We start from the raw sequence: 19,774 nt of genomic DNA on the forward strand, positions 1-19,774 counted from the left end.
GTGGGTGTAGCTGCGGGTCTGAGAAGTGACTGGCGGGGAAAGAGGGAGATTCGGTGGAAGCCGCTGCGCGAAGTACAGCGGGAAGAGAGGCGGGAGGCCGCGCGGGGCATCCCGGGAGCAAGGGCCGGGCCTGGCCTCGGCGCGGAGCATTGTGGGAGGTGGACGCCGCTCCGGGGCGGGTAGGTGAGTGGGGAGGGGCGGGAAGGGTGCACATCTGGGGGAGGGGAGAGGCACAGCTGGGTGGGACAGCGGAGGTGGGAGGGCCCGCGGCAGGAGGGGCTGGGAGGGCTTGGGGAGGCGGAAGCGGGTTGGGAGGGGCTGCACGGGGGCGGGGTGGGGGGAGGCGCAGCTGGACGTGGGGGAGCATCTGGGGTGATGAAGCCCATCGGAGGACGAGGGGCCATGTCTAGGACCAGAATGCACATCTGGGGAGTACAATAGCTGCAAATGGGAGGAGGGAGCTACAGCTGGACTGGGGGGCGCGTCTGGGCAGGAGGTGGGCACAGACAAGTATTGGTGACACTTCTGAGAATTGGCCACAAGTGAATGAGGCACACACCTGTGGGCGAAAAGTACATACTGGATGTGAGAAGGACATCTGGATATGGGAGCCTCTCGGAGGCAGGGGCTACAGCTGGATGTGGCGACCCATGGGGTCACATCCGGGGAAACAGCTGCATATCGGAGACACATCCCAGGGAGGAGGGAGCCACAGGTGCGTGAAGAATATGTCTGGGGATGAGGGGTCCATGACTGGATGCGGGAGCACATCTAGACATGGAACATCTTTAGAAGAGGGCAAAGATGGATGTGAGTTACAGCCAAGTGTAGACCCACGTAGAAGGGGGGGGTTTCATATGAATGGGGGCGCTATAGAGGTTATGGCCAGGTATAGGAGATATATCCGGAGGGGGGAGGAGGTCTTAGCTGGAAGTTGGGAATACATTGGAGGTGTCCGCCACTGAACTTAAGGGTTATATTTTGGGAGAGGGACCCCAACTGTACCTACGGGCACATCTACAGAGGGGGCCAGAGCTGAAATTAGGGATCAGGATGACAGGCTCCAGCTGTCCCGGGAATAATGCAGAAATGGGAGAAAGCCAAAGATAGAGTGTAGATTCATATCTAGATATTAACAGGGGTGCATCCCACCCTGGGCCCCACCTAGAAAGAGGCACCAGGACCAAAGAGGCAGGCGGAAAATGGAGGAAGTGGGATACCCCTGGTGGGGATGGGTCTGATATCCACGTGCCCTCCCTTCCACTCAGGCGCCCCAGGATGGAGTCCCCACCCAGCACGGCGGGGCAGGAGGAGCAGGAGCTGCGGGAGCGCGCCTTCTTCTCATGGGCCGAGTTCAGCCGCTTCTTCGACGCGTGGTGCCAGCAGCGGCTGGCGCTCTTCTTCGTCAAGAGCTCCATGCACCTGGCGCGCTGCCGCTGGGCCAGCGCACCCCCGCTCTACACGCTCATCGACGTGCTCAAGTACAGCTACGTGCGGCTCGTGTGCAAGGACGTGCGCGCGCCCAGCCGGCCCACCGTGGGGTGCGTGAGCTGAGCCGTGCCCTGCTGGGGGGTGTTGGGGGGGAGGGGGAGGAGTAGGCAGAGAGCCCCCCACCAAGAGATGGGGAGAGAGAGATGCCTACCAAAACAGCTAACTAAGTACACCTTGCAGAGAAGCCAAGACAGTCCTGGAGAAAGGCAGACAGCCAGTGAGCTGCAAGGACAAAGGCACGCACAGTGAGTGACAGGGCGGGCTCCAATTACAGACTTTAATAGGGACTTAGAGGCAGAGAGTGAGATGGACACATTGAAGAAAGCCAAAAAAAAAAAAAAAAAGACAGAATATTCCAGAAACATGGAGACATGGAGCCAGAGACTCCAGCCAGAACCAGAAAAATGGGTGAGAGCCAGGTTTGGGACACCTACAAAGAGGTCAGAGACAGAGCTGCCAGAGTAAACTACAGGACAAAGAGAGAAAGACCCATCTGTTGATTCAGTAAATACAGGGCCAGGTCCCACATGGGGGCTAAAGATACTTCATTGGGGTGAGAAGGTGTTGAGCAGGGTAGACAAGTCCCCTGCCCTCCTGGCATGTTCAGACTGAACAGGAAGGCTGACATTATATGAACAAGCTCACAAATAAGCTCCCTATAAGTGTAACACTACAAGGGGCAAATGAAAAATCCATGAGAGGGCTAGGAGATACACCCAGCTGGCCAAGGAAGTTTTAATCACGCCCCACCCCCCACCCCCAGTCTGAAACCAGAGCACTCTCCATAAAATGTTTGGTTTCTGGCTTTTTGTGAAACATGGGAAGAGGCTGAGCCCACGTTCTTGTGTGGCAGACGGCCACTGCAGTTAGGTAGGGCATTGGCGCTCAGGTTTGCCCCAGACCCCACCGCTCCCTGTTACCTCACACTTAGCCCTGCCACTTCCGTGTTTCACCTGCCCTGGTCCCTGTGGGTGTGCATGAGTTTCAGACCCTTGGTTGGAGAGCCGTGGGCAAGAACGGGGCGCTTAAAATCAGGCTCTGCCTTCAGGCCGCTTGAGACCAGCCCCACCACTTCCGGGGTGGGTGTCTTTGGGCAACAGACATCACATCTCTTGAGTCGGGTTTCTCCTCTCTGAAATGGGGTTCTCGCAGAGCTGTTGGAAGGTTACTGTGAGACCAAGCACGGGGAGGTGCTTCCCCGGTGCCTGCAGCGTGGGGCGGCTGGGTAAATGACAGCTGTTCTGCAAGTCAAGAGCACAGACTCAGGAGCCAGCAGGCTCGCCTCAAACCCCAGGCCTGCTGGGATTAGCCAGGGACACTGAGCAAGTGACATCACCTTTCTGGGTCTCAGTTTCCTGACTTGGAAAATGGAGGAAGTGATGGTCATGATCAATCCCAGGTTTTGTGAGGATTAAATGAGCTGATACATGCAAATCGCCCTTCGAACACCGATGCTCACCGTAGTCATTGAAACGTTTATTGAGAGATTACTGTTCTTGGTAGTTTACTCCCTGTTTATCTAGAAACAGAGACTCAGAGGTCAGGAAGCGGAACAGGATCGAATGCACACATCATCACAGAGAAATCTAGAACATTTGAGCTTGTGAGCGGCTTAGGCCCAATCTGGAATCTCTCTTTGTTAACAGAACCCAATTCGAGGTAACAAACACTTATTGAGCACCTACTGTGTGCACCTACTCTTTGCTAGGCATTTGGAGCCTGCTGCTCTTGAGCAGCTGAGAACCTAATGGAGGAGAAAAAGACAAAAAAAAAAAAATTGGAAATCAGGGCTCACAATTGTGAGAGAGAAGAAGTTAGAGAGTGGGAGGGAGGAGGGTAAAGAGGACTGGTCAGCTAAGCTCCACGTGAGAGCTTACAGGGTGCTTCTGGAAGGCTTCCTAGAAGAGGTGACCAGTAAATGGAAACTTGAAGGATTCTCTTTGTTTATACATTTATATACGTATGTATCTGTCTTAAACACATGGCATTTGCTATGGGCAGGCACTGTCCCCAGTGCTCTGCAATTATCAGAGGGAGACAGGAGGGGCTGAGAGCAGGGGCAGCTCTGGAGGTAGGATAATCCCTCCTGGGGCCTTGTGGGGGACAGACTGGAGGAGAGAGACGGGAGGCCAGCCAGGAGGCTGGGGCCAAGGGGCCTGAGAACACACCGCAGAGCTTTCTCCCTGGCCACTCCAGCCCCCTCCCCCAGACGTTGCCCTGCAACCTCCCCCAAATCACCATCCCGCCTCTTTCCCCTCCAGCCCCAGCCCTCTGCTCCGCACAACCCCCAGCCTCTCTCAGCGCTTCCCTCTCTAGAATACACACACCAGCCTTTGAAAACACAAAGAGCTTGAGAACCTGAAAGATCAAGAAGAAATGGGTCCGTGGAGAGCAAAACAGCTCAAAGCAATGGTACTTTTTAGAAGAAGAAAAATGGGGGAAATAGCAGGCTCGTTTTTATTAAGTGCTTACTGTGCACCAGTCCCTTGTCTAACTACTTTGCATAACATAATCCTCTTCTGTACTCTGGATGAACCTACGTACGAGGTGGTATTCTTATTAGCCCCAATTGCTACCTGAGAAAACGAGCACAGAGAGGTTAAAGGAATTTCCCAAGATAGCCCAGCTGCCGAGAGGAGGAAACCAGAATCAGGACCCACACAGTTTGACCACAAAGCCCATGTTTTTGGTCCCCCCTCTCTTCCCTCCCCTACCCCTCGTCTTTATTGCAATCATAGATTATTAGTATGAGAGTCAAATGTGGTCCTAGGTGCCATGCTGTTTGTCCATCCGAGAGCTTTGTTTCAAGCACCTGCTACGTGCAAGGGTGAATGTGTTTTAGATCGTGGGGGTTTCAGTGGAAGAGCACCCCATTCAGTGAAGAGCACATTACAGATGGGCATCCATCAGATCCTCAGCCCAATGTGTGATGAAATCTGCCTGGGGATGGTCAGAGAAGGCTTCCTGGAGGAGGTGACGCTGGTTCTGAGTTGTGAAGGAGGAATAAGAGCTACCTAGGGGAAAAGAAGGGAGAAGGATGTTTCATGAAGAAGGAAAGAACTGAGTAGGGTTGCTGGCAGTGGGAAGGGGGAAACGCGGATGGTCTGAGGAGTTTATAAGGCATGATAGGCAGGCTGGGTGCTGAGTGGCTTGATGTAATGAGCGCAGTGCCCGGGTGCCTGGGGTTCCTACAGCGAGATTCTGTCATTCCTCATCGTCTATTTACTGAGCGCCTCCCAGGGGGCAGGGGCTGTTCTCAGTGCTGGGACCATAGCAGGAGGCAAAACAGACAGATTCCTGCCTACATGGAGTTCACATGTAGAGGTGGGTGGCATTCTTCTCCCCAGCTGGGTGTAGAGAAATTGCAAAAATAGCGTGCTGAGGCCACAGTAGATAGTTATGTGAGGTACGGGGACCCCAGAGGGGACGTGCTATTCTCTGGCAAGATGCACAACTTCCCGGAGGTGTGGCCTCCCCAGAGTGGGGGCTTGTTCTAAGGGCTGAACCAAAAGAGTCAGCCAAGAGAGGCCAGACCAGAGAGTTTCACAAGAGCCCGCGAGTTAGCCAGGGGAAACTCGTCAGGTAGAGCCCTGTGAACGGGCCACAGTTTTGGTAGATCAAAAATGGCTGCATGTCGGAAATGTCTTTTGGTTCCACCTTACACCACTGGGGTGGCTCCATATTTGTATTTTATTTATAACAATTTGGAGACTTAGACTTTTTTCTAATTTCGCATTATTTTTGTGCTTTAAATGAGGCAAAAAGTCTCAAGCTTTTTATGTAGATTTAAAAAGTCTAGCAGGCTCCTGGTTTTCCTTTACCTCCTGCATGGAGCAGAAAAGGGACGTGTCAAGGATCCCGTTCTGGTTTAACAAAGACAGTTCTTAAGTATTTTGTACTGGAGAGTGTCGGGGTGGGTTCTGGGGAGGCTCACCCTTCTCTGGGGCCATTTGGAAACAATTTAGGAGCGTTTTGGGGCATGCTACTCATTTGCTGCCTGTGAGTCACGCTTCTTAATTACTTGCCAAGCCCTGGACAATCTATGTTACAAGGGCTGACAAGCTGTGAGGACCTTGGTCCAAATCCACCTGGCAGCTGTGTTTTGTTTTTTTGTTTGTTTTAAGATTTTATTTTATTTATTTGACAGAGAGAGACACAGTGAGAGAGGGAACACAAGCAGGGGGGAGTGGGAGAGGCAGAAGCAGGCTCCCCGCAGAGCAGGGAGCCTGATGCGGGGCTTGATCCCAGGACCCTGAGATCATGACCTGAGCCGAAGGCAGACGCTGAAGGACTGAGCCACCCAGGCGCCCCTGCAGCTGTGTTTTGTAAATAAAGTTTTATTGGAACACAGCCAGGCCCATGCATTGACATACCATCTATGGCTGTTTTCACAATATAGCAACAGAGTCTGTTTAGTGTCTGTCACTTTACAGAAAAAGTGTGCCAATCCCTGCTCTATAAACATAAACCTCCTACACAAAATGCCAATCTCATTCCTCATGGAGAAACACGGAACCTCCTTTCAGAAAGCAGATGTCAATAATAAGTATTATTATCAGGGAAATGCACCCTGATTTCCCCCCTGTTCTCTTTCATTTTTTACAATGCTGCTTGTAGCTCCCTGATCGATTTCAGCTGATGGGTGGGCCATGCCCTGCAGCTTCAGGGCCTCTGTCCTAGACAGGCTCTTGCTCACACACAGACAGATAAAAGAGTTGGGTGTCATCAAAGCGTTGTTTGTAAAAAGGGAAAAGAGGAGACAACATGCAGTTGGCAGAGGGGGCACCTGGCTGGCTCAGTCGGTTGAGCATGCGACTTTTGATCTCGGTGTTGTGAGTTCGAGCTCCACCTTGGCTATCGAGATGACTTCAAGAGAATCTTTAAAAAAGAAAAAAAACCGCCATACAGTTGGCAGAGTTGCGAGTGGCATATCAGGCAGCAAAAGGAATGAACCAATGCTGAAAAGCTGATGAGTGAGAAAGCAAGTTGCAAGAGTATAGAGAGAGAGTGGGGTTAGTTTCCCATTGCTATTGTAACAAAGTATCACAAATGTGGCGGCTTAAAACAATGCAAATGGGTGATCTTAGAGCTCTGAGGGTCATCAGTCCAGCACCGGTCTCACGGGGCTAAAATCGAGGTGTCTGCAAGGCTGGTTCCTTCTGGAGGCTCTAGGGGAGAATCTTCTAGAGGCGCCGGCATTCCTGGCTTGCAGCCTCTCCTAGGCTTGCTGCCCCTCCAGCAGAGAAGCATCTTTCTTTCTCTCTCTCTCTCTCTCTCTCTCTGACTTTGACTTGCCTCTCTGGCTTCTTGCTTCTGTCTTCCCCTTATAAAGGATGCTTGGAGGTACACTGAGCCCACCTGGATAAACCAGGATCATCTCCCCATCTCAAGACCCTTAATTTAATCATATCTGCAAAGTCCCTTTTGCAGTGCACGGTAATGTTTGCACAGCTCCAGCAACTAGGACGTGAACATCCTTGAGGGGCTGTTCTGCCTACCATACGCTAGAAAGAAAAAGTTTCCTAAGTAAACTTTTTAAAAGCGTAACACACATGAAGAAAAGCACATGCATCATAATGTATGCAACTCAACGAATTTCCTCCAAACAAAATGTCCATGTAACCAATACCCAGAACAAGGGAATACACGTGCCCAGTGCCAACCTCCCCATGGTGTTAACCACTCAAGGGTAACCACTCCCCGGTCTCCCAACAGCAGAGGCTACCTTTGCCTCTTATGGAACTTTCGATAAACCCAACCCGTGATGGCTTGTCATCTTTCGTGTGGGGCATCTTTCACACAGCAGCTCTGCAAGATCCGACCACGTTGCTGGCGATAGGAATGGCTTGTCCATTCTTACTGTTGGTTAGGGTCGTATTTGAGGATATAGCCTTACTTAGTTTCCTGCCCTCCTGGTGGATGTCGGGTTGTTTCAAATACCTGACTGATATGAACAGGGCTGCTGTGAACATTCTAGTACAATCTTTGGGTGCCCATCTTCAGGCATTTGTCTTGAGTGGAAATACTGGGTCACGGGGTGACACGTGATCCACGTTAGCACATACTGTCACGCGGTGACAAGTGACGAGTAAACTCTGATCGACGAGAAGTTAAGTGTTGCGCTTTCTCCACATCCTGGTCTGTGCTTTTATTTGGTCATTCTGGCGGTGGGTAGTGGCATTTCCTGGGGCTTTTCATTGGTATTCGCTAGATGACTGATGAGTTTGAGCACCTTTCTGTGTATACGAACTTTTAAAACCTGGGAACCTACCTTCCACTGTTTATGGGAACCTAAAAACACACAGGAAAGGCTAGATACCCAATTTGGGAAGTGGCTACTTTGGGGGACCGAGGAGGACTTTTGGGGGACAGCGTCCCCAGAGGCCCTCAACTTGCCTTGCCATGCTGGTCTTGCTAAATGTGAAGTGGATACAGGAGTCTCTGAAGTTTTATTTCTTACAGTTGTTTGAGGTAAATAAAATATCCCTTCGCTTTTGATAGAGACGGGGTGGTAGGCACAGAGGCGCAGCCAACACGGGGGCTGGTCACGTTGCAGACACAGTTAAGTGCTGTCCATACATCAACTCTTTCAATCCTCACAACAACCCCAGGAGAAAGGTCTGGGTGCTGATGATCTCCCTTTCAACCTAGGAGGAAACTGAGGCACAGAGGCTTGAAGGGACTTGCCCAAGGTCACGCAGCTGGCAGATTCGGAAGGCCCTCTCTCTTCTCGGTGCTTGCAACAGTCCTTAATTTTAGAAAATAATAATTAAAAAGGAGAGAGAGAGAGAGAGAGAGAGAAGGAGTACAAGGGCTGAGGGTGATGTGACGGCGGCGGTGGTCGTTCTCCCGCAGGCCCCCCCAGCCCGGCTGCCCGGCCTTCATCATCGTCAAGCTGAGCCCGCTGCGGGACCGCCTCGTGGTGACGGAGTGCCAGCTGACCCACTCGCACCCCGCCTGCCCGCTCGAGTTCGCCTACTACTTCCGCCCGGGCCACCTGCTGGCCAACGCCTGCCTCCCGGTGCGCACCACCAACAAGATCTCCAAGCAGTTCGTGGCGCCGGCCGACGTGCGCCGCCTGCTCTCCTACTGCAAGGGCCGCGACCACGGCGTCCTGGACGCCCTGCACGTGCTCGAGGGGCTCTTCCGCACCGACCCCGAGGCCAAGGTGGGGTCTCGGGGGAGGCAGGCGGGGGCGGGGGAGAGCCACGCCCGAGCCTCACGGGTCATTCATTCATTCATTCATTCATCCGCCCACTCATCCGTTCGCTCCTTTCACCCATTCCCCCTCCCCCCCATTCGGTCATTCACTAAGTGCCCACTGCGGCCTTGGGGAGGCCGCAGCCTGCCAGACACCCGTGGTCCCTGCCCGCAGGGACCACAAGAGCTTTCTGCCCCGTCGGAAATGCTTGGGGGGTGCTGCACCGCCCGGTAGGGTAGCCCCTGGCCACACGAGCACTTGCAATGTGGCCAGGAGGACCGAGGAACCGAATTTTAAATTTCATTTCACCTTAACTCATTGAAATTTAAAGAGCCACTCCTGGCTATTGGCTACCTTGCAGAGGAAGCCGCTGGAATCACCTTGTGGTTGTAGTGGGGGAAACCAACAGGAGACAGACAGCCAACTGTGACAAAATGTCAGGAGGGTTGGGGCGAGGAAGAAGAGGTGAGAGAAAGTGCCGTTTAGAAAAACCGAACCACACACATAGAAAATGCTCAGATGAGAAGTGCATAGTTGGAGGAATGTCCACAAAGTGAAAACTGCCCTTCCCCACCACCCAGATCAAGACTCAGAAGAGAGGGTCACCTTTGTCAAGGAGATGGAGTGAGGAGTAGTGTCAAGGAGAATAGGGTGAGGACATGGAGAGGGACAGTTAGTTGTAAGGATGCTATTTTAATTTATTTTCTTAAAAGATGTTATTTATTTGAGAGAGAGTGAGAGAGCACAAGCCGGCGGGGGGAGAGGCAGAGGGAGAGGGAGATGCAGGTTCCCTGCTGAGCGGGGGGCCCAATGCGGGACTCGATCCCAGGACCCTGGGATCATCACCTGACCGGAGGCAGATGCTCAATCGACTGAGCCACCCAGGTGCCCCTGTAAGGGTGCTCTTTTAATTTGAGCGGTCAGGGAAGGTCTCGCCAAGGAAATGCTGGTGAAGCAGAGGAGGCAGAATAGAGGCAGGGGACCCCCATTCTATCTTCAGAGGGACAGGAGTTCCAGGCCGAAGGAATAGCCAATGCAAAGGTTCAGAGGCTGGAGCAGTCCCGCTGTTCCTCCAAGAGGACTCTTTCTGCTGCTCTCATCCAACTTCAGAGCCGGGGTGGATGTGCCGGGAGGAAGAGGAGGGAGGGGGGAAACTAGGTTCTCCCCCCTGGCTGTGCTGCTTCCCTTATGTATGGAAGAATCCCAACCCAGGGTAGTGGTGCAGTGTGAACCCACTCTCCAGAATCAGGTCCAGAGCACTCCCCCTACCTCCATCTCATGCTCAGGAACCAGCCGTGATTCAAGCCACCAATGCAAACCCAGCCCTCTATCCACACATCATATCGATGATAATTTTAGTTCATGTTATCAAGCACTGACTATGTGCCAAGCACTACCCTAAGTGCTTTGCGTGTTATAATTCATTTAAATCGCACCAGAGCATGCTGAGGAAGGAGGCCACCATTCTCCTTTCCATTTTATAGACAAGGAAACTGAAGCACAGAGAGGTCGAGGCATTGGCCCGGGGTCACACAGCTACTTAATGATGGAGCTGGACTTCAGACTTACACAGTCTGGATCCAGGGCCATGCTCTTCACCGCTCGGCTCTTCCCCAGTTTAGAAATGAGGCTTGGGCCCCTTCCATCGGGGCTAGCCTCCGGAGAGCTGAGGGTCCCACCCAAGTCAGTTTACCGCTCTGTAAAGCGGGGGTACACACGTGTACTCCGCACGCCACTGGTCTTCGCTGAGCTATTCAGTTCTCCACTGTCCACCGTCAAATAAAGAAGCCTTGGCTGTCTTCCCTGCAGACACCTATGTAGGGCTGCCCCCGTGAGAAGCCGCTCATCGATAAGCAAAAGCCTTCAAGGTCAAGGGATTGTCCTTTTAACTTCCAGTTTGGAGGCTGCCGTAGAATCCCGGCTAAACCAAGGTTGGCTCCTGGGTCCATCTTTTGGTCCACCTCAATCCTCTTAAAGGAAGCGAGGGAGGAATTCTTGAACACCAAGAGAGAGATCAGTGAAAGGATTATTCCTTTTTTTTTTTAACATTTAAATATTGACTTTTTGAATATGTAACATATTCACATGCTTCTAAATCCAAAAGGTACAAAGGTTCAAAAGGTGAAAAGTCCCCTTGTCACCTCCTGTCTCCCAGGTCCCCTCCTCAGAGGCCACCAGAGTATCCGTTCTTCATACATCTTTCTATTCTATGGCTCGGGGCTACCCAGGGGAACTTTCTATGATGATAGAAATGATCTGTGTCCCCTGGACTCATGTGGCTATCGAGCACTCACAATGTGGTCAATATGATGGAGGAACCGGATTTTTAATTTAATTTAATTAATTGCAATTTAAACAGCCACTGGCTTCACACTGAACAGCCCCACCCCATAGGTATACAGGGAAATTTGTCTTTCATTTTCATTTTATTTCCACTTGCTCCCCTCCTCCAGCAAGGTAGCATATTAGACATACTCTTTTTTTGCATCTTGCTTTAGATGTTGGGGCTGGCCACATGTCAGCATCTTTCGTTTCTTTCTCTGGGGCTGGTCATCTTTAACTTCTTGCCTGCGGGGGTAAGGGCCAGACTGCCAGCTTCTGGGAGCCACATGGGGGAAGAGCGCCGGGGAGCTGGCTTTGGGGCAGCAAGATGCATGGACACCCTGTCCCTCATCAGATGGACCCGTTGTCCCCAAGGCCAGCAGCCCTTCCCTTTTTTTTTTTAAGATTTTATTTATTTATTTGAGAGAGAGAGAGCATGCCCATGAGCATTGGGGAGGGGCAGAGGGAGAACCAGGCTCTCGGCTGAGCAGGGAGCCCAATGCGGGACTCGATCCCAGGACTCTGGGATCATGACCTGAGCCAAAGGCAGACGCTTAACCGACTGAGCTACCCAGGCTCCCCGGCCACTGGCCCTTTCTGTTCCACCCTTTTCACAGAATAAACCTCCAGCCACCTGGGAGTGAGAGGAAACTTGACCTTAGAGGTCTACCTGCTTCTTAAACAGCCATCGACTTGTCTATTTTAACCTCCCTGCACTGCCTAGCGCTGCCAATTCCTTTTTGAAAATGCTACTATCAGTCCTCAGCATTTTGCAGTTGCTGGCTCAGGAATCATGGGGCTCAGGGTTTGGCTTTTGTTTTGCGGGGGGTGGGGGGTGGAGAGTGGCCATCTTGTCCAAATGCTTGCCGGCTTCCCAAATTTGGTTCCTGTTGTCTCCTTTCCTATTGCTCCTGTCTTAAAAAAAAAAAAAAAAAAAAAAAAAAAAAAAAAGTCCTTTTCTATGGAAACCTCTACTTGAGGTTCAGGGAAGATAAAGTTAGAGTCTGGCCAACCTGTCACCTTTACGTGGCAGTTTCGGGTGGCTCTTTTCAGTCATGAGATATATTGAACGAGTTCTGTATTATTACTATGTTAAGATAGTAATTCTTTATCTGGTCCCAAGACGAGGCTAAGCAACAACCAGATATTATGCTCTCTGCTTCCCAGCAGTCTTGTGTAGGAGGGATGACTTTGTTTTTTGGTTTGGTTTGGGTTTTTGTTTTGTTTTGGTTTGGTTGTTTTTTTTTTTTGTAGTTGTTTTGTTTTTGTTTGTTTCTGTTTTGGAGGGGTTACTTTGAAAAACCGAATGCCTGGGACCCCCTGAGTGGCGGTGACCCACTTGGTCCTGGGAGGGGGTCCAATAAGACTAGTGTACCCAAAAGCCACTGCCACAGTTTGTGGGCAAGACTGAGTAGCTGTTTCAACAAGAGAGGTGTTAAGACCTTTTATAATCTGCCCCGAGGCTGCGATGATGTGCTGCGGTGTTAGTCACATCTCCATCGCCTCGTTTGTGGCAGGCTCTAGGGTAATCGGCAAGCTTTCTGGGCAGAGACGGAGTTTGCACAGAGATGTTGTACCTTCTGTCATGGGTGTGCTTCGCCTTCTGAGAAGGAGGACCGTTGATCTGAGTGTGCCACTTTTATGAATAGTGGAAGGTAAACTGGTGGAGGTAAACAGTGGAGGGCAACTGGGCAATGTCCATCAAAATGAGCACTTGGGCCCCTCTCCCACTGCTGGGAATTTATGCCGCACAGGTGCGGGTGACTTAGAAGGTTAATCAGCTATTTTCTGGGTCCTAGAGTAACAGCTAGAAACTGGTTTTATTTATCTTGTGAGGTGCTAAGAGCTTTCTCTACATTCCAGCTGTGCCGTTTACTGGCCGTGGGACATCCAGCAAGGTGCGACAAGTTACTTCCCCAAGCCTTAGTTTGTTTGTCCGTAGAATGGGGATAAGAATAGGTGCTACTCCATAGGGTTGTTGTGTGAGGATTAAGTGTGTGTGTGTGTGCGTGTCTGTGTAAAAACAGTTAAGTAGGAAGCCCTATTTAGGTATTATTTTTATTCCCTCAAGTTTTTCTTCGGGTCAGTCTGGAGAATAGTACCGTTCCAATTACATGAAAACAGGGGTGTGGGTGGAGAGCGTTTCGTGGCGTGGTTTCTGATGTTCACGTTTGTGGAATCCACCATCTGTGGAATCCACCATCTGTGGTTGACGCACCCCAGTGTCACCGATCTGTGTGTCTGAGGTGATACCTGCCCTCAGGCGAGCCCTCATATCTGCCAGCCACCTGCCCTTGAATCAGGCCTGTGGGATCACTTTCGTGAAGGCCAAGGGGGTATGGCGGTCAGGAGCGCGGGCTCTAGGCCCAAGCGGCCTTGGGTTCAAATTCCAGCCCTGCCGCTTACTGCCTGCGGGGGTACGCCTCTCAGCTGAAGGTACGTACCTCTGGTTGTGCGACTGGACTGTTCCTGGAGCCTCAGCCAGTCCAACAGGGCAGGACTCAGGCCTGCCTCTGTCCCTCTTCTCTCTTCAAGGTCATGCACAGCCCACAAGAGGCTCTCAGTCAACGCTGTTTAATGAACCAATGGCTGGGCAAGAAAAGCTTCCGTGCCCTCTTTAGAGAAAGAAAACCCCAGGTCAGAAATCGAAATTATCCCTTAAAGAATGGAAGTCGGCTTCTAACTCATCAAGGGCTTGCCTGCTCTGGAAAAGTCTCAAGCCACATACATTTTGCTGTATTTCCTTTTCCTACTCCTGACTCCCCAGGAGAAACAGACACGAACTCAAGACTATTGAAACGTGTCACTCTTTTGGTTATACTTAGGACAACTTTTATCTTGGTGGTAATTTCTCCACTAGTGCTGTCTGAAGGAACTTTCTGTGATGGTGCCAATGTCCTGTATCTGCGGCATTCAGGAGAGGAGTCGCTAGCCCCGTGTGAAATAGGACTAGTGGGACCGATGAACTGAATTTTTCTAGGTTGTCAAATATTAATTTAAATGTAAAGATGGGACGCCTGGGTGGCTCAGTTGGTTAACCGTCTGCCTTCGGCTCAGGTTGTGATCCCAGGGTCCTGGGATCGAGCCCCGCATCGGGCTCCCTGCTTAGCGGGGAGCCTGCCTCTCCCTCTGCCCCTCCCCCTGCTTGTGCGTGCGCTCTCTCTCTCTCTCCGACAAATAAATAAATAAAATCTTTTTTAAAAATTTAAACGTAAATAGCTACATGGGGCTAAGGCGACCAGTTTGGACAGAGCAGTTCTAGATTGAGACATTTGCAGAGATAAACTGTCAAGTAATCGTAGGTGTAAAAATTCATGATGGTTGGGAAAAAAATCGCAGTGGGGTAGTAACTAATCCCGCGGTAGGTTTTCTAGGCTTTTTCATAAAATATGGTGAGTTCTAATACGAGTTAAGATGCTGAATATAGAATTTCTGGGGCGGGAAAGCAATTTCCTTGTTTTTGGGGGACTCTACTAGTCCTTTCTTTTTTCTTAATTAGAGGATTTTTTGTTTCTTTCCCCTTGAAAGCTGAGAATGATGCAGTACTTTTTTTTTTCCCCTTAAGACTTACTGATTCATTTGAGAGAGAAAGAGCATGAGAGAGTGCAAGCAGGGGAAAGGGCAAAGGGAGAGGGAGAATCTCCATCAGACTCCCCACTAAGCGGGCAGACCTACACGGGGCTCAATCTCACAACCTCGAGATCATGACCTGAGCCAAAACCAAGAGTCGGGCACTTAGCCGACTGAGCCACCCAGGTGCTCCGATGCAGTGCTTTTTAACCATCTGGTAGGATGAGGTTGGACGATGGCAGGATGGTTTGTGGCGAGATCCATGCTTACATGGTTCAGATCCTGGTTGTGCAGGTGGGGGCCAGCCCTGACAGGGACGGGCAGAAGGAGTCCGGTCGTCACCTGCCTGCTCCATTCAGTGGTTTTCATGCATGATGATGCCAGAGTGGCTGACATCAAGGAGGATGAGAGGGGCAGAATATGAGGTCCAAGGGCCTCATCGCCCAGCCCACAGCGTGGTGGGAAATCTGGGTGGTCCTTGAGGTGGGATGCGAAGCCCCAGGAGAGGAAAGGTTTTCAATGCACGGGAGGGGGTGATCTGATCAGAAGTTTTGAAAATGAAATGGAGATGGGGCCAGTTGGGGGGCGGTGGGAATCAAGTGCGGCTCTGGGCTGCCCATCTCCAGGGACACGGGAGACGTCCAACGGGCCATGTTCCTGCCGAGGCAGTTCAGTAGATGGATCTAGAGCCTCGAGATACAGAACTGGGAGTTATCAGCTGAGAGATGAGGAAGGCCGTGTGACCAGATGAGATCACCTTGGCAGAGCCTAGAGACAGGAAAGAGGAGAAGAGAAGCCAGGACGGGCTCTGCGGCTCAGCAACATTTAGAAGCGGAGCAGGGGTGGAAGAGGAGAAGCAAAGAAACCACATGGGAGATGCCTGGGAGGAAGGAAGACAGCCAGGAGTTTCCAGGGTGACAGAAGCCAAGAGAGATCAAAAGGGGGGCAGGCTCCCTGTCCTCAGTGCTGCTGCGAGGCAAGTAAGACAGAAAGAATAGCGGGATTAGATACGCACCAAGCTTTGGACACAAATGATCTCATTTTAGCCTCTCCATGACCGTGGTCGATAGACATTACCTCAGTTTTGCAGCCAAGGAAAGTGAGACTCAGGCCAGGGTCCCCACAGCTAGTAAGAGACAAAGTGAAGATTCAAAATTTAGACTCTTCCCTGGACTCCGGAGACATGGCAAGTGGATATGGCCGCACACTGATGCATGCATTCATTCGGGATGTATCGAGCCGAGACTGTGGGCGCCATTCCAAACATTGGGAATGCAAAACACAACATCCCTAACCTTGTGGCGCTTCCATCTTAGGAAGGGCAAACAGATGATAAGCAAATCAGCAAATAAAGAGGTGACATGCTCCAGGGTGGTTAAGTGCCATGGCCAACAGTGGCCAGAGAGAGCTGGGGTATTTGCTTGGAAGCGATGGTCAGGGCAGACCTTTATGAGGACGCGATCTTTGAGCGGGGGTGATAATGGTAGTAATGATGAACACTTTGAGAGCACTTACTATTGGTTGAACGTTAATATATGTGTGCCAGGCAGCCAGGAGTTTCCAGGGTGACAGAAGCCAGGAGAGATCAAAAAGGGGGCATTAAAATGCTTTAATGCATTTCGTCCTTCCAGTCACAGAGATACTCTCTCTTCATTTTACAGATGGGGTGGAGGTCAGGGAAGTCGCAGGAAGCCACACGGCTAGGGTCTCAGCCCAGGCAGTCTGGCTCTAGACCCTAAGCTGGACCTGACCTTCCGAGCACGAAGGAATGAATTTTCAGTTCCCAGAAGAGGAAATTGGGGGAACAAGGAGGTTAAGGAGGAAACTGAGGCTCAGAGAGGTTAAGTCACAAGGTTCGAGAGAGGTGGGGACGGGACTCAAACCTAAACGATCTGGCTTCGAAGTCTACGGCCTTAGTGCTAGACCAGCGGCTCTCCAACTGGAGCGCGCGTGGGAATCCCCTGGAGGGCTTGTCAGTGCGCCGACTGTAGGGCCCTCAGAGTTTCTCACTCGGCAGGTCTGGGAAGGCCTAAGAATATGCATTTCTGTCAAGATCTCAGCAGGCGATGCTGCCGCTTCAAGGCCTACACTTTGAGACTTTTGTTCCAGACCGCCTCTCAGCGCATGAAGGAGTGAATACCCAGTTCCCAGTAGGTGCAGTGAGGCTCGGAGAGGCTGTCCCGTGTGCACAAATCACACAGCTATTAGACGGTGGTGCCGGGGATCTCACACGCGGGCCATCGGCCTCCAGAGGTCGCGTTTTTAACCATTCCCCGGCACTGCCTCCTGCCGGCCGGAAGAATGGCTGCACGCAGGGATGAATGGATTCCCACTGCCCCCCCCACCCACCCACCGTAGCGGGGCGGGGGGCGGGGGGGCCGAGATCCGGGAGCCGCCGGGCGACCCCCGGCGTCCCCTGACCTCTTTCCCTGCCTCCCCCTCCCCCGCCCGCAGGTGAAGCTGGTGTTCGTGGAGGACCAGGCGGTGGTGGAGACGGTGTTCTTCCTGACGTCGCGCACGCGGGCGCTGCTGCGGCGCTTCCCGCGCATGCTCCTGGTGGACCGGCTGCCGGGGCTGCAGGGCGCGCTGGACCTGCTGGCCGTGCTGTGCGTGGACGGCGCGGGCCGCGCGCGCCAGGCCGCCTGCTGCGTGGCGCGCCCGGGCACGCCGAGCCTGCTGCGCTTCGCGCTGGCCTCGCTGCTGCAGAGCGCGCCCGACGTCAAGGGCCGCGTGCGCTGCCTGACGGCGGGGCCCGAGGTGGCGGCGCAGCTGCCCGCCGTGCGCCAGCTGCTGCCGGGCGCGCGCGTGCAGATCTGCCGCGCGCAGGGCCTCGAGACGCTCTTCAGCAAGGCGCAGGAGCTGGGCGGCGCCGGCCGCGAGGACCCGGGCCTGTGGCCGCGCCTGTGCCGCCTGGCCGGCGCGTCGTCGCCCGCCGCCTACGCCGAGGCGCTGGCCGAGCTGCGCGCGCACGGCCCGGCCGCCTTCGTCGACTACTTCGAGCGCAACTGGGCCCCGCGCCGCGACATGTGGGTGCGCTTCCGAGCCTTCGAGGCGGCCCGGGACCTGGACGCGTGCGCCCTGGTGCGCGGCCACCGCCGGCGCCTGCTGCGCCGCCTGAGCCCCTCGCGCAGCGTGGCGCAGTGCCTCCGCGACCTGGTGGCCATGCAGTGGGCCGACGCGGCCGGGGAGGCGGCGCCCGACGGCCCGGACGGTGGGGGGCCGTGGCCAGAGGGCGAGCCGGGGAGGGGAGCCCACGTGGAGGAGAGGATGAAGGTCCTGGAGAGCGGGGACTGGAGAGGGGCCCCGAAAGAAGGAAGTATTTGGAGAGGCGCCCAGTTGGAGAAGGAGTGGCCCCGAGGTTTGGAGGCCAGAGACCGGGGAGGGGCTCAGTTGGAAAGTGAGATGGGGAGGGGGTTGCAGATCCAAGACTGGAGAGAGGTCCAGTTGGAGAACCAGAAAGAGAGAGGGCTAGAAGAGAGCGTTTGGAGAGGGTCCCAGTTGGAGAACGAGCAGTGGAGAGGACCAGAGATCAGAGACTGGAGGGGGGCCCTGTTGGAGGGTGAGAAGGATAAGGGACCGGAAGGTTATGTCCGGAGAGGCGCCCGGTTGGAGGACCACGGGCCGAGGGGATTGGAAGGGTACACCTGGAGCACGGCCCAGCTGGAGGATCGAAGGATTAGGGTGCTGGAGACCACAGGCCGGAGGGGGACCCCGTTGGATTCCGAGCGGGCCAGGAGTCTTGAAGGGAGCACCTGGAGGGGGGCCCAGCTGCATGATGAGAGGGCACGTGGACTGAAAACCAGAGAGTGGAAGGGGCCTCAGTTGGAAGCCGAGAAGGGAAGGGGGTTGGAGGTCAGGAGCTGGAGGGGGCGCCATTTGGAGAAGCCCAGGGAGTTGGTCCCTGAGAATGGAGACCAAAGGGGGCCCCGGTGGGGAGATGAGAGGCAGAGAGGGCCAGAGATTGGAGAAGAGAGAGGAGTGAGTTTGGGGGTCAAAAGAAGAAGGGACCTGGAGGATGTAGTTCTGGTCCAGCTCGGGGACACAAGGATGACAGGCCCGGAGAATGGAGAGGGAGCCCCATCTGTGGGCCCCAAGAGCAGAGGAGGACAAGGGGTGGAGTGTGGGGGCACAGGAGGGAGGTGTCTAGGGCTGGGGAATGGGGTCATGTGCGGCACCCCGGTGGCGACGGTGTTTGAGGGTGATCTAGAATGGGCAGGGACAAGGAGAGTCTGCCTGGCCACCGGGGAGAGCCTGCAGGAAGGAGGTGAAGAAGAAGGACCAAGGGAACCGAAGAGGCCCTGCTGCCCCTCGGCAGAGGAAGAGGTGGACTGGGAGCCCCTGGCCAAGTTCCGAGCAGCCTGCGGGCCAGAGCTGGCAGACTTGGTGGCCGAAGAGCTGGCCTTTGCCAGGCAGCACGGTACCCGGGGTTTCCACTGGACGGGAGCTGGGTTTGCCCTTAAGGATGGCACCTCGGACTTCTTCCTGGACAGGGCTCTGACCCGCTGCAGCTGCTCCATCCATGCCGCCCGGCGTCTGCCCTGCCGACACCTCTTTGCAGCACGCCTCCTCACCGGGGCAGCCTTATTCCACATGGACCTGCTCAGGGATTGCTGGGGGAGAGCCCCAGAGCCCTGACCCTTCAGGTCCCTGCCTGCCACCCTCCGCTGCGAGGGCAGGAGGGCATTATTCGATCCCAAAGATAATAGGGCTGAGGCCAAGGAGGCCACCCCAATCCCTCTGGCTACCTCCTGTGTCATCCAGGGACATCACCTTGGCCGTTTACCTCTCTGGGTGTGTGTGGGGGGGAGGGGCGCTGACAATGGTCTCCGAGGTCCTGGAGGCACCGTGTGGAAGATGGTGGTGGCCAGGATGGCTTCTGAGGGCTTCCCTCAGGAGAGGAAATGTATGATGAGACGGGGGCAGACAGGGTCCGACCGGGGCAGAAGGAAGGAGGGGACAAAGCTGGGGGAGGGGAAGACACCAGGACATGGGGAGAGCCCAGGCAGGAACAGATAGTCACTCCAGAGAGTGCAGGGGTGAAGGAGTAAAGCAAGGGGGACTGTAGGAGGACAAGTGGGGGGTGGGGGGGGCGGAGAGGAACTAGCAGGGAGATAAGCAGAGGAGCGAGGACAAGAGGAGAGGCAGGGGAGACGGAGGCCAGGGTGGGGAACAGAGGAAACAAAAGCACAC

General features: G+C 53.8%; 1 protein-coding gene across 2 annotated transcripts; it reads left to right on the plus strand.

Moving 5' to 3' along the window:
• Window positions 1-24: 24 nt before the first annotated feature.
• On the plus strand, window positions 25-19,526 carry ZSWIM9 (zinc finger SWIM-type containing 9). 2 transcript variants are annotated; one of them, XM_088027692.1, is made up of 4 exons: window positions 25-183; window positions 1,269-1,541; window positions 8,347-8,659; window positions 17,039-19,526. In XM_088027692.1, exons 2-4 carry the CDS (start codon window positions 1,279-1,281, stop codon window positions 19,217-19,219), a joined length of 2,757 nt encoding a protein of 918 aa, XP_087883818.1. In that variant the 5' UTR covers window positions 25-183; window positions 1,269-1,278; the 3' UTR covers window positions 19,220-19,526. The 2 variants fall into 2 exon arrangements, with proteins under 2 accessions (XP_087883818.1, XP_087883817.1); XM_088027691.1 differs by having other exon boundaries at window positions 117-179.
• Window positions 19,527-19,774: the final 248 nt, after the last annotated feature.

The sequence above is a fragment of the Eumetopias jubatus genome, unplaced genomic scaffold (genome assembly GCF_037043125.1).
Source record: "Eumetopias jubatus isolate StellerSeaLion01/CBP00866 unplaced genomic scaffold, mEumJub1_p1.0 scaffold_10, whole genome shotgun sequence".
NCBI lineage: Eukaryota > Metazoa > Chordata > Mammalia > Carnivora > Otariidae > Eumetopias > Eumetopias jubatus.